This window comes from Plecotus auritus, assembly GCF_963455305.1.
Source record: "Plecotus auritus genome assembly, chromosome: 7".
Lineage (NCBI taxonomy): Eukaryota > Metazoa > Chordata > Mammalia > Chiroptera > Vespertilionidae > Plecotus > Plecotus auritus.
In genome coordinates, this window is record NC_137774.1 from 91,048,809 (window position 1) to 91,064,303 (window position 15,495).

Here is a 15,495-nt window from a genome sequence, read left to right on the forward strand (position 1 = left end):
AGCTGTATGAGCCATCCCTCAGCAGGACTGGGCAGCTAGGGGTGAGTGCTGAGATAATGATGTTTCCCTCTTTCAGGAGAGAATGGGTATATGGATCTGTGAATGGATTTGTGAGTGTGCAGATGGGTAGACAGGCTGAAGGATGGATGGATGGATGGATGGATGGATGGATGGATGGATGGATGGATCTGTTGATGGATTTGTGGGTGAGTAGGTGAATGAATGGGTAGGTGGGAGGGTAGATAAGCTGAGGATGGAAGGATGGATGGTTAAGTGGGTGGGTGGTCAGGTGGGTGGACATATGGATGGATGGGTGGGTGGGTGGGTGCATTGGGTGGGTGGATGGATGGGTGAGTGGGAATTAATTGGCTAAGTGTGTAAATGAATAGATGGGTTAGCTACAGACTGACTCAGGAGTAACTACTTCTCAAAGGAATTTTCTAAATCTCTGAAATGTGAGGCCCTGGCACCCCCCAAAGGCCAGAGTCTCTAACTACCCATCTCCTCTAAAACACTAGATACCAACAATCCTGAGAACCAGGGATAGGACCTAGAGAAAGTTAGGGGTTCTGGGGAACAAAAAATCTAGGGTCCAGTGCTGGCTTTTCCCCTGATTTACTCTGGGCCCTTGGGATTGTTCAACCTTCTGAGGCTCAATTTTCCTATCTGGAAAATGGTGCTAATCAAACCTGATGCCTGTGTTACTATGAGATTTAAACAAAATTACGTGTGTAAAGTGTCTGAGATGGTTATCTGGCATGTATCAGGTGCTCAAAGAATGTGATTTCCTTCCCAGAGGCAGCCCTAGGGCATGCATGCAAGCACACACATGCATACATATACATGCACACACATCTCTCCAGCCCAGTGAGACCCTTGACCAGACAAGACCAGGAGAGGCAGATGAAGACACATTTATTCTCCAATGGTTTCATGCTCTGGCAGGACTGGCCCAGCCTTGAGAACCAGAGACTCAAAGAATGGGGACTCAAATGGAGACTCAGCTTCCTGGGGCTCAGCCTCCTGGGCCTGGGCCTGGGCCTGGGCCAACTGGGCTGTGTGCTCAAAGGCAGCCTGCAGCAGGTGGGAAGCAAGGCAGGTGGTCCAAGTGACCAGATAGGCCAGATGCCAGCAGGTAACCACTATCGTGCTCTCCACCCACCAGTACAGATGCTTCATCAGTGCCAGTAGTCCCAGTACCACTTGGTTCTCCAACAGAGCCTAGAGGGACAAAGAGGATGGGCAGATGGCCACCACAAGCTCACGGGGCTGCACTGCCCGACTGCTAGCCCTCTAGCCCAGCCCTGGTCATGCCCAGCACCCCAGGCCTGCCCTCAGCAGCCTGCCCTGCACCCTGCCACCCACCTTGCTGGGCAGCCAGCCCAGGCTGCAGCGGTGGGCCTTCCACAGCAGCCTGCAGGTGAGCAGCAGCAGCAGCAAGGCCGCCAGCATCAGGCTGTGCAGACACGACAGAAGTAGGTCCATCCAGGTGGCCGCAGATAGACCCAACTGCTCCCAGGCACCTGGCTGCTTTGGGTCCAGGCCCAGGGCCCGGGCACAGCCCAGCATTCCTGCCCACACTAGCCTGGGCACCCTCAGAACCAGCCACACAGGGACCTCCATCAGTGCCAACCCAGCCCGTAGGACCGAGCCCACTGGGCAGGCTGTGAGCCCGGGCAGTGGGTGGGCCTGCTGGCTGCAGGACCCCTGGGCCTGCTGGAGCAGCCCTGACAGCCAGTGGTTGAAGAGGATGATCTTAAGGAGCAGAACATTATAGAGGTGGACCCGGTTCTGGACCAGCTGCAGGAAAAAGGGAGACAGTTGTCACCCATCGTCACTCACTGGGGGCAGGAACCCTTCCTGAGTTTTATTGTAGGGGTTGGGGCTGCCAGGTCACCTTGAGCCAGGCCCTCCTCCTCTTGAGGCCTCAGATACTCCACATATAAGAATGATCTTTATCTGTTCACTTCTAAGGACTCCATTCTCAGGAGTGTAGGTAACTTCTCTTAGAAAGTGTCTCATCTTACATGTGGTTTTCTCTCTTGTGGATTTAAATAATTATTTCTAAAACTCCAGACTGAAGGAGATTGACTGATGATGATGATAATGATAATGTCAATGACATAGGAGTGACCATCCCCCTCAGCCTTCTAATCCTGTAGGATTTGAATCCAGGTCAGTTTCTTCTCCCAAGCATCTGGGCTTTTCTGCACATCCGTTGCTTCTTGGTGTCATGAGCACAGCTGGTAGCAAAGGGCAGTGTCATTAGGGGTAGAGAGTGTGAGGCATGGGAGACAGGGACAGAATGAATGACTGACCTACTGAGAGGGGTGAAGGAGAGGGAGGGACCTAAGATGATGTCCATATTTCTGTCCTGGGTGACAGGGTGGACATGATGTCTCCCATCCATTGGGAGGAAGTGGGGTTGGATGGGGAAAGAGTCTGTAAATGAGAAACTTTCACTTGAGTCTTGGAGCTGAGAAGCCCCTCCTCAGAGCCCTGAAGCCCCCAGCACCTGAGTAACACCAACCTACCAATCTAGACCCGTGTGTCCTTGTCCACAGGACCATCTGGAGCCCTAAGGGATGGGGTGAGAGGCAGCAATCTGGGGTTGACTGTATGCCCTCCCATATGGGGGTTCGGCAGAGCTGAGGGGATGGAGCTGTGCTGAGAAAGGAAGAGAACTCAGGGGTCCAACTACAGGAGGAATTAGGATGGAGGTAGGAAATGGCTCTGCCCCCACCCCCACCAGCTGATAGTGTTGAAACCAGGGAGGAGAACAGCCTATTATATCCCACGTGACCTATAAGGTCTGTTATAGCAGAGAAAATGGAGGTTCAGAGAGGTAGAATAATTTGCCCAAAGTCACACAGCTAAAGAGCAGAGCAGCCAAGATTCAAATCCAACTGTCTGTCTCTTTCTACTACACCATGTCATCTCCCCTTTCTGTGCCACAGCAGCAGGCCCAGGGGACCCTTTTCTGATAACTCAGCCCACTGAGCAGCTAGAATTCAGAGATGTGGCCCCAGTCATCAGCATTTGCATGTCTTAAAACAATGAATGGGGTCTGGCCCACGTGGCTCAGTGGTTAAACTGAGGTCACAGTTCAATTCCCGGTCAGGGCACATGCCCTGATTGTGGGCTAAATCCCCAGTGTAGGGCATGCGGGAGGCAGCCAATCAATGATTCTCGTCATAGATGTTTCTATCTCTCTCTCTCTCCTTCTCCCTTCCTCTCTGAAATCAATAAAAATATATATAGATATTTTAAATGGATGGGAAAGGCAATGCTTTTCCCACAGGAGTGATTCTCTAGAGAAAATTCCGGCACTGTGCCTTGGGATGGGGCTTCTGGGAGCTGTCAGATTATCCAGGAGGCAGGCAGTCACCTAGCTCCACTGCTCAGGACGGGTCACCGGGTCCAGCAGCTCCTAGGTAGCTGTGAAGAGACAGGTGTGTGGCCCAACCCCTCCCCCCTTTACCCTGGACCCCCACTTACCAGCACTGAGAGCTTCACCACCAGCAGCAGAATCCCCATCAGGCTGGATCTGGAAGGAGGGACGGCCTCCTCTTCTGGCCTCCTGCCCCTCCTCCAGCTGGGAGAGGCAGGTGACCTCACAGACACCACAGGGTGGGGGCCAGGTTACCGTGGGGACCCAGTTGCCACAAGAGAATTACCTGCTTCCCTCCCCCTTCACTGCACCAGAACTGGGGTATTTGTCTGCCACGTCCTGTCCACTTTCTAGTTGGAGACTGCTCCTAGGGACATCAACTCCCCAAATGCCCAGCAGGCCGCCGGAGCAGTCAGGGTGGACAGAAACAGTCTGCGCCTCCCCACATTCTCCCAACTCCCCAAGTATCCAAGGCTGGGAAATAACAGTCTTTACCTCAGGGCCACAGGTGACAGGAGGTTTGGAGGCAGAGGGAATTGGGGATGCTCAGCTGCCCAAACTGGAAGGGGCCTACCTAAGCCCCCACACCCATTCATTCTTGCATTTTACTAAAGGTTGGTCCCCAGTCACAAAGCAGAGGGATGAGGTTGTGACCTTTATTCTCGAATCTTAGTGACACTTCAGCGGTGTTACAGAACGGAAAGACTTCGTCTACAGCACTAGCAGAACCAAACACTAAACAGAACACTAAACACCGAGAATTGCAGTGGAGAAATATCGGCTATTTTATTATAAATGGAGCCACCCAGGAGAACGGGACGCTGATGCTCAAAGGATGAACTTCCCCATGGCATGCAGGTTACATACAGGGCAAAAATCACCAGACACCGTGGGTGAGGGGTCCTGCTGGGAGCTGATTGGTTAGACATGAGGTGAGGGTAATAACTCATCTCTTCAGGTCTTGAGGGCAGCTCTGGGCCTTTCCCCGCATCCCTTTGTCTGGTTTCATGCAAAAGTAGCCAGGAGAACAGTCCACCTTAAGGCTCAGGAACTAAAACATACTAGTAATGTAGGTCAAAATGTTGTCTTTGCCTGCCAGTGGTCAGAACCCTGTGACCATTCGTCAGGTCCTGGCTACTGTCTCCTGCTGTCTCAGGGATTGCTGATTATAGGGAGGGATGGGGGAGGGGGAAGACTAGGTGAGAGAGAGAGAGAGAGAGAGAGAGAGAGAGAGAGAGAGAGAGAGAGGACTTCTAGAGCTGGGGTTTATAACCAGTTAATCAAAGTCATAAGGACCCTAGGTTTCAGTGGGTTCTGAGACTAGGTAGAGGAGAGCGAGGAAGAGAAAATGTGCCTCGGAATGTCCTGGAAAGGGACATGTCCTGGGGCAAAGAGGGCAAATCTGCTGAGAGCCCCCTCAGGGCCACAGAGGCAACAGGAGGCCACAAGCTGCCACAAGAATGTTGGAGAAATTGCTGGAGCCATTGATTAGAATACTTAGAATTCTGGGAGAATTCGGAACGTGGAGCACAGCCTTCTCACATTGCTTTCCTCAGCAGGAGGCCCCTGGGGGCTGGGGATGAGGCTCTCACCTCTTTCAGAAATTTTTCAAAGCACGCTCCCTGGTGCACAGGCCACTGTGAGTGCCGGGCTCTGTGGGGAGAGAGCCGCTCCATGCAGACTGGAAGGATGAAAGCCACCGGCCCTTGCACACAGCATGATTTCAGTCCTCACCATTCCCTGGGCCTGGCACCCGTGCAGGGCACAACCTACACAACTGTCCCCGGCAGCCTGCCAGAATGAGTCCCTGGAATGTCAGCAATGACCTTTGTCCGGGGCAGTCCTATGTACCCACTGGTTTCCTTTCCTGGGGCAAGAGCTGGGGCCTGGAAGGTGGAGTATTCAAAGTCTCTCCATTCTGTCCTCTGCCTTTGAACCCTTCCCCCCACCCTCTCTGTCTCCAACACTATGGCACTGAGAAGTCATTAGGGCTTCAGAAAGGCCTCGGTGAGCTAAGTTTTGAAGGATGGGTAGGAGTTGCCCAGAGAAGAGATTGTGAAGGATGGTCCTTGCAGAGGGAGCAGCTTGATTTAAACAGTTCAGTGTTAGCAGAGCATAAAGTGAGACATTGAGAGAAGCACAAAGTAGGTGGTGAGGTCAGCAAGGGCCACATGGGTCAAGGAATATTTTATTAAATGACAGGAGCCATTGAAGAGTTGAAGCAGCAAGGCCACTGGAGATGACTGTGGGCTTCAGAACAGCCCCTCTGGCTGCATGAGAAGGCTAGACTAGGAGGGAGAAGGGGTGAGGGGATCCACTAGGAACCCACAACAATAAACCCTCCAGGCATGAGATGATGGGAGCCTGGACTGGGGCTGTGGTGCTGAGAATAGAAAGAAGTGGGCAGATGCCAGAAATGCGTGGAAGGTGGAACTGACAAGGATGGAAGCTGTCAAGAACGGTGAAAGGTCCAAGATTGTACCCTGCTTGCAAACTCACCTGTCAGCCTGCCAGAGACTCCTGGATGCGAGGAGAAGGCACAAGACTCCTGGGTCAGAGATGAAGGACCATTTATTACAGCACCAGCAGTAAACTAGAGTCTAAGTATTTTGCATTGACTCTTTGAGTCCCAAATCCCGCAAGGTGACGTGATTAGAGCCAGGTGACACCTGAACACCCTGCAGGTGTAATACCGAAGAGAACCCCTGAGCTTAAGGAACCCAAGTCTTTTATAATAGGCAGAAGCCAAGCCTGCTCCTTGCTCCTGAGGGACACATTATCCGCCTCATGTCGGACCATGCCTGTGCTTCGCTTCAAAAGGAGACATTATATGTTCCAAGGTTGTTTGATACACAAACATTCTGGAAAAGATCATTCAGAACAAATACAAATCAACTCCTTTGCAGAAACACAGGTGACCTATGGAAATTTTGTCTCCCAACCAAGAGGACTGAATAGGAAGAGGGGTAAATTGAGGCAGGGCTCAGGATCCCCCTCAGAAGGCTTGGGCAAAGGGTGGGTGGTCTGCTGCCCACTGAGGTGGGGTGGGGAGTTGAAGTGAGTTTGGGGAAGAGTCTGAGAGATTGCCGGGAGTCAGATGGTGAGGACTGAAACTAAGACTTGCAACTCATTTCCCCTCCTCGTCTCTTTGGCTTGCTCTCCACCATCACCGGCATCACATACCCAAAACCTGTCCCTGAGTTGATGGTCCTCAACCTCATATTGACCAAACTGCCTGGACCACGTGGCCCAGGCAGGAGCTGGAGTTGAAGAGACCTCATCCTGCCCCACTGCCCTCAGGGTGGGCCCTTTGGGGTATCTCTTAAGTCCCATTAGGATGCCAGGGCCAAGTCTCAGTCTCAGCTCCACCAGCAGCTGCTGCCGAAAGCCCTCAAACTTGAATTCTTCAGCAAAGAGCCCTCCACCCCCTAGGTTCAAGGCTACCCCTGCACTGTTGTGCTGTGTGTTGCGATGGGCAATACCTCCCCTCCTGGCCCAGTCCGCACCTTGCAGGGTAACAGAGAGAACCAGGTGAGATAACCCAGTTATCAATGAACATTGCCTTGCACGACGTCAGGGGGCACCATTTCCCCGTCCCTGCCCTGAACCCGAGAAGATTCTCCTCCCCTGCCAGGACCAATGGCGGCGAGAGTAAAGGCAAGGAGCCCGCCTCAGAAGCTTCCCATCACCAGCGTCCAAAAGCTCTCATGTGCGCTCCCCTATAGGTGCAGGACCACGTCGCGGCCGCACGAGGGCAGCAGATACCAGGGTTGCGGGCCGGCACAACTGGGCGCGCAGAGCAAATTGGTGGAAAGTTTTCAGTTGCTTCTTTTGTCCTCTAGCCTGCAAGGACAAAACGTTGTGTTAACCCTGTAACAGCAATGTTGCGGTGTGTTATCTCCAGGAGCTCGCCGGGTGCAGGTCCCGCCATGCCTGGGTGGCTGAGGATGAAACCAGCGAGAAATGATCAGGACATATGTATCTCCCTTCTCTCATGTTCTAATGTTAAAAATTCACTTTATTTCAAATATTCATCCCCCGCCCCCCCGACCCCCCCTCCCCCCCCCCCCCCCCCCCCCCCGCCGCCGCCAAGTATGCGAAAATGATAAACATGCCTTCATACTTCTTGGAACTTGTATTTATTCTTTCTAAAGATGATTTTTATCGAAACCACTTGAAATGCAAGAATAATGATTAAAAGCTTGTGAAAGCATGAGGGACCTGTCTTGTTAAGGGGACAGAAGGGTTTGAACTGACCTGTGTCTTAATTACAAGTCTGTGCTGCAGGCCTTAGTTTCCTTATCTGTGAAAATGGGGTATACATTGCAGAACCTGCCAGGTGAAGTTGTAGGGAGGAGTCAGTGAAATAATAGGGTCTGTGAGTGCTTTGGGCAGTACCTGGCCCACAGCAATGCTTGGGGCTGGTGGGTAATGAAGTCATCATTGGGGGATGATAAAGAAGCTCAAGATTTTTTAAAGCAAAATAGGCTGCAAGTTGGACAAAACTACTTTAAAATATATGCAAATTTGTAATTTTTTATTATTATTGATTTCAGAGAGGAAGGGATTGGGAGAGAGAAATATCAATGATGAGAGAGAATCACTGATTGGCTGCCTTCCACATACCCCCACCATGTGCATAAATTTTATTAATTTATAAACCAATATGTGGAAATATTCATTTCAAACTGCTTTCAGGCAATTCATTTGGAGCCTGAAATTCACTCGATTTTAAATCCCCCCAAAAAAACACTGCCAAATATGAACAAAGGTCATTGCTGTTGTAAAATTTATTTTAAAATTTTTAACAGAAAAATGAATGAAATGGTTTAAAAGTGGGGGGGGGGGGGTGGTGCCAAAACCCAGAATAAAAGCATTTTTTAAAGGATATAAACTTGCCAAACCACTCCATTGTTCAAGAACATTATTCACCCCCAAAATAAAGGTTCGCATACAGGTACAAAACACATAAATACCAGCAACAGAGTGCAAAGTCACACCTGTGAGGTACAAAAATCAACATGAAAAAAATAGCGATGATTAATACATTTTTTCTAATTCATTTATTGATCAGTTCAGAACCAATGTGTTTAGTGCACTTGTTTTCTGCCTGTTCACCTAGACTTCTCTCTGGAATATTCTCCCACCCACCAGCTTACCCATCTTCAACCACAAGCAATCCTTTTTTCTCTGTTTGCTCTTTTACCTACAGGCTTCTTCCATTGTAAAGAAAATGTTTCTCACCTGACTTATGTGGCTCAGTGGTTGAGCTTCGACCTATGAACTGGGAGGTCATGGTTAGATTCCCAGTCAGGGCACGTGCCTGGGTTGCAGCTGGGTCCCCAGTGTAGGGCAGCCAATCAACGATTCTCTCATCATTGATGTTTCTATCTCTCTCTCCTTCTCCCTTCTTCTCTAAAATAAATAAAAACATATTTTTTTTAAAAAAGAAAGAAATGTCCATCCATCAAAGGCCATTTAGGTTGTTTTTATATCTTGGCTGTTGTAAAAAAATGCTGTAATGAAAAATAAATGCATCGGGCTATATCACACTAAAAAGCTTCTGCACGGCAAAAGAAACTGCCAACAAAGCAAAAGGCAACCAACCAAATGGGAGAAGATATTAAAAACAACAGCTCCAACAAGGGGTCAATACTCAAAATATATAAAGAACTCATATAACTCAACACCAAATAAACAAAAATCCAATTAATAAAATGGGCAGAAGCCCTGGCCAGTGTGGCTCAATAGACTGGGTGTCATCCCTTGCACTGAAAAGTTGGGAGTTTGATTCCCAGTCAGGGCACATGCCCACCTTGCAGACTCCATCCTCATTGGGGGTGTGCAGGAGGCAGCAAATCGATGTTTCACTCTCTCTCTCCCTCTTCCTTCCTCTCTCTCTAAAAAGAAATCATTTTAAATTAAAAAAAGAAAATGGGCAGAGGACCTGAGACACTTCTTCTAATCTAAGACATACAAATGGTCAACAGATATATGAAAAGATGCTCAACTTCACTAGCTATTAGGAAAATGCATATCAAAACTATAATGACTCTTCCTGTAAGCAGCCTGAGCTGACATCTGAAAATGGTTTGCTATTCACTTGACCCAGAAAACCCCACAAAACCATGCAAATCAAGAGTTTCAAATCTGCTCTGGCCGGGTAGCTCAGTTGCTTAGAGCGTTGTCCCTATAGGCCAAGGTTCCAGGTTTGATCCCCAGTCAGGGCACACACAAGAAGCAATCAATGAATGCATGAATAAGTGGAACAATAAATTGATGTTTCTCTCTCTCTCTCTCTCTCTCTCTCTCTTTCTCTCTCACTAATTAAGTAATTATTTTTTAAATCAACCCATGGATGCATAAATAGGTAGAACAACAGATCAAAGTTTCTCTCCCTTCCTCTCTCTCAAATCAATAATTTTTTTAAAAAGAGGTTCAAATCTTTGTGTTCACTTTAAGAACACTCGTGAAACTGCCCAAGCCATCAAGGGTTTGTATATCTGAAAAGCCACCAAGTATCTGAAGGGTGTCACTTTACAGAAGCAGTGTGTGCCATTCTGTTGTTACAATGGTGGCGTTGGTAGGTGTGCCCAGGCCAAACAGTGGGGCTGGACACACGGTCAGTGGCCCAAAAAGTGCTGAGTTTTTGCTGCACATGTTTAAAAATGCACAGAGTAGAGGATCCAAGATGGCAGCGTAGGTAAACACCTAAACTGCTGCCTCACACAACAATTTCAAAACTACAACTAAAAGACAAAATGTCTATAACCCAGAACCATGGGAAAGCTGGCTGAGTGGAAGTTCTACAACTAGAAGGAAAGAGAAAAGAGCATTGAGACGTGCACAAGTGCTGAAAAGCTGAGATACGGAGGCGCGTGAATCGGGCTGACAGCGGGCCACTGGGAGCGCTGCTTTTTTCAACCCGAAGGGAGACAAACTCCCGATTACTCTGAACTCCAGTTTCTGGGGAGACGCAGGGGACCCAAACTCCCATGGGGAGAAGCTGAACTGTCTGCCATCGGGTTGGAAAGTGAGGGTGGCTTGCTTGCAGGGCTGCGTGCAGGAATAATTGTTTACTGTGCTGGTGCGAGGTCGGAGACGCAGAGCCGGCAAACAGCCATCGCTGTTTGCCACACCCTAGCCTAGTGACTCCCTAAGGCCCCGCCCCGCACAACCTACAAACCCACCCAAGCTCCAAGCAGCTGCTTTAGCAAATGAATGGCCTGCCCTATCGCAGCTTAACCTAGCAAACTTGCAGCCCCGGTCAGACAGCTCCAAAACCTCCAAACCCCAAGCAAAGAGGAGAAAACTGTAGTTCTCGCTGTAGCTCCTGCTGGGTGGCCTCAGACAGTAGCTGACCTGCACCCCATTGGAGATCCAGAAGCCAGTGTATCTAGTGGTCAGTGTGAGACACCAGATTTCAACTCCTCACATCTATAAGTGACACATTCAAGAGGCAGACTCAGTGAGCACCAAAGCCCCACTGAAACAAGTCCTGCACCATAAGCCTGTCTCCAGCGCAGCAGTTCTTCCGTTATAGACACAGCGGGTCCTCACAGCCAATTGGCCTGGAGGTCAATTCCTCCCAGTGTACCAACAGCAATCAAGGCTTAACTACACCAAGACTTTGCACTCGGCCCACAAAGGGATGTACCAAGAGCGTCCACCTCAGGTGATTGGGGAGGCTGAGCTACTGGCCCCTATAGGTCACCTACCACACAAAGCCACTCCATCAACACAGGGAAGCAGCAAAATGCAGAGACAAAGAAACATGTCACGAATGAAAGAAATGGAGGAAAGAAAACTACTGGACAACATAGAGTTCAGAACCATATTTATAAGGTTATTCAAGAATCTTCTAAAAACCGCTGAGGAACTTAGTGAGACCTTTAAGTATCTTAATGAGAATGCCAAAAAAAATGGAAAGGACCAGTCAAAAATTAAGCATACACTGTCTAAAATAAAGAATATACAGAAACTCAACTGTAGATCAAAGTACCCCAAGAATCAAACCAAAGATCTGAAATATGAGGAAACAAAAAACACCCAACCAGAAAAACAAAAAGAAAAAAGAATCCAAAAATATGAAGATAGTGTAAGGAGCCTCTGGGACAACTTTAAGCGTACCAACATCCAAATTTTTGGGGTGCCAGAAGAAGAGAGAGAGCAAAATATTGAAAACCTATTAGAAGAAATAATGACAGAAAACTTTCCCTACCTGGTGAAAGAAATAGACTTACAAGTTCAGGAAGCACACAGAACCCCGTACAAGAGGAATCCAAAGAGGACCACACCAAGACACATCATAATTAAAATGCCAAGAGCAAAAGACAAAGAGAGAATCTTGAAAGCAGCAAGAGAAAAATGGTTAGTTACCTACAAGGGAGCACCCATACGACTGTCAGCTGATTTCTCGGCAGAAACTATGCAGGCCAGAAGGGAGTGGCAAGAAATATTCAAAGTGATGAACAGCAAGAACCTACAACCAAGATTACTCTACCCAGCAAAGCTATCATTCAGAATTGAAGGTCAGATAAAGAGCTTCACAGATAAGAAAAAGCTAAAGAAGTTCATCACCACCAAACCAGGATTACATGAAATGCTGAAGGGTATTCTTTAAGAAGAGGAAAAAGAAGAAAAAAGTAAAGACAAAAATTATGAACAACAAAATGACATCAAATACATACCTACCAACAAGTGAATCTAAAAATCAAGTGAATAAAAAATCTGAAGAACAGAATGGACTGGTGAATATAATAGAATCAGGGACATAGAAAGGGAGTGGGCTGACAATTCTCAGGGGGAAGGGGGTGTGAGGGGTGCGGGAAGAGATGGGACAAAAATCTTACACCTATGGTTAAAGACAGTGGCGGGGGGTAAGGGCATGGGGTGGGGTGGGGAATCAGGTGGAGGGGAGCTATGGGGGAAAAAAGAGGAACACCTGTAATAATCTGAACGATAAAGATTTATTTTTTAAAAAATGCACAGAGTAATGCTGAACTTCAGGGTTTCGATGTAGATTCTCTGGTCATTGGGCACATCCGGGTGAACAAAGCTCCCAAGACGTGGTGCAGAACTTACAGCGCTCCTGGGTGGATTAACCAGCGGTCGGCAACCAGTGGTGGTCCCTGAGGTCTGAAAGGTTGTCTGTCAGCCGCTGCATTGAACCATATATGAGCTTTCCCTGCCACATTGAGATGATCCTCACTGAAAGAGAGCAGATGGTTCCTAAACCAGAAGAGGAGGTGGCAAGAAGAAAAAGATACCCCGGAAAAAACTGAAGAAACAAAAACTTAATGGCCCGGGAGTAAATTCAGCATGAAATAAATACTAAGAAATGCAAAAAGAAAATACAATATAATAAACGACAATGAGATACTCCCTCACACCTGGTACAATGCCTATTATCAGTAAGACAAGTAATAATAACAAGTGTTGGAGAGGTTGTGGGGAAAAGGAAACCTGGTGGAGTTTTGACTGGTGATGCAGGCTGTGAGCGAATTCACAACTGAAAGAAGAGATAGATGCAGAGAGAACGTTTATTTTACTTTCCCTGAAGGGAAAGGGCCAGAGCCTTGCTAATCAATACAAGGTCAAGAAAACAAAGGACAGCTTCCCCTTTTAAGCCCTGGCTAAGCAGCAGGGAAGGGAAAGGGATTGGGGGCACCTGGGGGTTGTAGTTTGTTTTGCAGGACACGGTCCTGGCAGATGTCCCAGGGAGGCGGCTTATCAGTATTTTTCCCAAGCCTGTAAAACGAAATTATGAAAAGTTCAAAAGAGGCTTGTTTGAAGGTAAGGGGGGAAGGGGACTTTCTACTAATTATCCCTGAGTTGTAAAAACAGCAGGGAGGAGGTATATGTAAGAAGGTAACCTTGAGAATAGTCTTGTCCCTCAGTCTGAACAGAGGGGCTGTTTGAATCAGAGAGCTAACCATCTTGGGGTTTAATTACAAGGTGCTTCTCATAAGCTGTGGAAAGCTACAGCAAAGAAAAGGAAAGGCCATGTTCTATCCTAATATTACTCTCATTCACTGCTGGTAGGAATGTAACTGGTACAGTCACTATGAAAAACAGTATGGAGGCTCCTCAAAAAATTAAAATAGTTACCATGTGACCCACAACCCCTCTTCTGGGTATCTACCTGAAATTTTTAGAAACATTTATTTGCAAAGATAGATGCACCCCTATGTTCATTGCAGCACTATCCACCATGGCCAAAACCTGGAGACCACTGAAGTGCCTTACAATAGATGATTGGATGAAGAGGATGTGGTACATATATATAACAGAATATTGCTCTGCCATAAGAAAAGATGGAATACTGCCATTTGTGACAACATGGTGGACCTTGAGCATATCATACTAAGTGAAATCAGTCAGACAGAAAAAGTTAAGAACCATATGGTTTCACTCATATGTGGGATATAAAACTGAAAGCAACAAATAAACAAATAAGAAAACCAAAAACTCATAGACAGAGACAACAGTATGGTGGTTACCAGATGGAAGGGGGGGAGGAGAAAAGGGTGAAGGGGCGTTAAATGTATGGTGACAGAAGAAGACTTGCCTTTGGGTGGTGAGCACACAATGCATTATACAGCGGTTGTGTTATAGAATTGTATTCTTGAAGCCTATGTAATTCTATTAACCAATAAATTTAACTTTTAAAAAATATAGTGCCATGAATATGGGAGTGCAGCTATCTCTTCACAATCCTAGTTTCAGTTCCTTTAGATAAATACCCAGGAGTAGGATTGCCAAATCATGAGGTAATTCTATTTTTAATTTTTGAGGAGCCTTCATACTGTTTTCTATAATGGATAGCTGTACTAATTTACTTTCCCACATGTGAGATATATATGATGGAATATTATTCAGCTCTTAAAAAGAAATCCCTCCATTTGTGACAACATGGATGTTAAGTGAAATAAGCAAGACACAGCCCTAGCTGGTTTGGCTCAGTGGATAGAGCATCAGCCTGCAGACTGAAGGGTCCCGGGTTCAGTTCCCATCAAGGGCACATGCCTGGGTTGCTGGCTCGATCCCCAGTAGGGGGCATGCAGGAGGCAGCCAATTGATGGTTCTCTCTCATCATTGATGTTTCTATCTCTCTTTCTCCCTTCCTCTCTGAAGTCAATAAGAATATATTTTTAAAAAAGAAAAGAAATAAGCAAGACATAGAAAGAGAAATACTTCATGAAGCTGAACTCTTAGAAACTGAAAGTAGAATGGTGGTTGCCAGAGGCTGGGGTTGTGGAAAACTGGGTGTCGTTGATCAAAGGGTACGAAGTTTCAGGAATACAAGATGAATAGATCTGTAGATCTAATGTACAGCATGGTGATGATAGCCAAGAGGATAGACTTTATTAAATCCTTTCAACACACATACACACAGATGGTAACTATGTAGAGGTGATAGATACGTTCATTAGCTGGATGGTAGTGATCATTTCACAATGTATATCAAAACAGCAAGTTGTGCACCTTGAGTATATACAATTTTTATTCAAAGAAAATAATGTTCCTCAGTCCCCAAAAGGAGTCCTGCAGCCACTGTATCACTCCTGCCAGCCACCGGCATCCAGCTTCTGCCCTCACTGCCCACTACCACTGCCCTGGCCTCTCAACGATAAACACCTTGTTGCTGCATGTATTGGAGAGACACCATGAGCAAAGCCAAAAGGTAGTTGAGAGCCTGGGAGAAATGTTTACAACCCATGAAATAATCCAAGGACCAGTACCCAGAACACCCAGAACTTCTAAGTGTTACCGGTACAAGGTTCGTGGCCTGATGCTTCAAAAAGGAGGCAAGTGTTCAATACATCAGAGTTTGGAGTAAGGGAAGGCTTATTGATGGAGAAGGCCTAGCTCAAGAAGATGAGAGTGCCTTATGGCTTCCACAAATCCATCTTAAGAGAGTCTAGAATGCCCTGGCCTGTGTGGCTCAGTGGATTGAGCATCATCCTGTGCATGGAAAGGTCACCAATTCAATTCCCAATCAGGGCACATACCCAAATTGCAGGTTTGATCCCCAGTAAGGGGGTGTGTGAGGATTTTTTTCTCTATCTCTCTCTCCTTCTACCTTCCTCTCTCTCTAAAAT

General features: G+C 47.3%; 1 protein-coding gene and 1 pseudogene across 2 annotated transcripts; one reads left to right on the forward strand and one right to left on the reverse strand.

Annotated features, from left to right (window-relative positions):
• Nucleotides 1-915: 915 nt before the first annotated feature.
• On the reverse strand, nt 916-6,612 carry TMEM270 (transmembrane protein 270; the record flags this gene model as incomplete). Its single annotated transcript, XM_080677455.1, has 4 exons — nt 916-1,221; nt 1,366-1,800; nt 3,499-3,595; nt 6,575-6,612. The coding sequence occupies 4 exons, from the start codon at nt 6,610-6,612 to the stop codon at nt 916-918; spliced, it is 876 nt and encodes a 291-aa protein (XP_080533581.1).
• A 2,866-nt stretch (nt 6,613-9,478) lies between these two features.
• On the forward strand, nt 9,479-12,716 carry LOC308252710 (large ribosomal subunit protein uL22-like; annotated as a pseudogene). The gene is made up of 4 exons: nt 9,479-9,554; nt 9,828-10,067; nt 12,383-12,486; nt 12,549-12,716. The product of its transcript is annotated as a large ribosomal subunit protein uL22-like (transcript).
• Nucleotides 12,717-15,495: the final 2,779 nt, after the last annotated feature.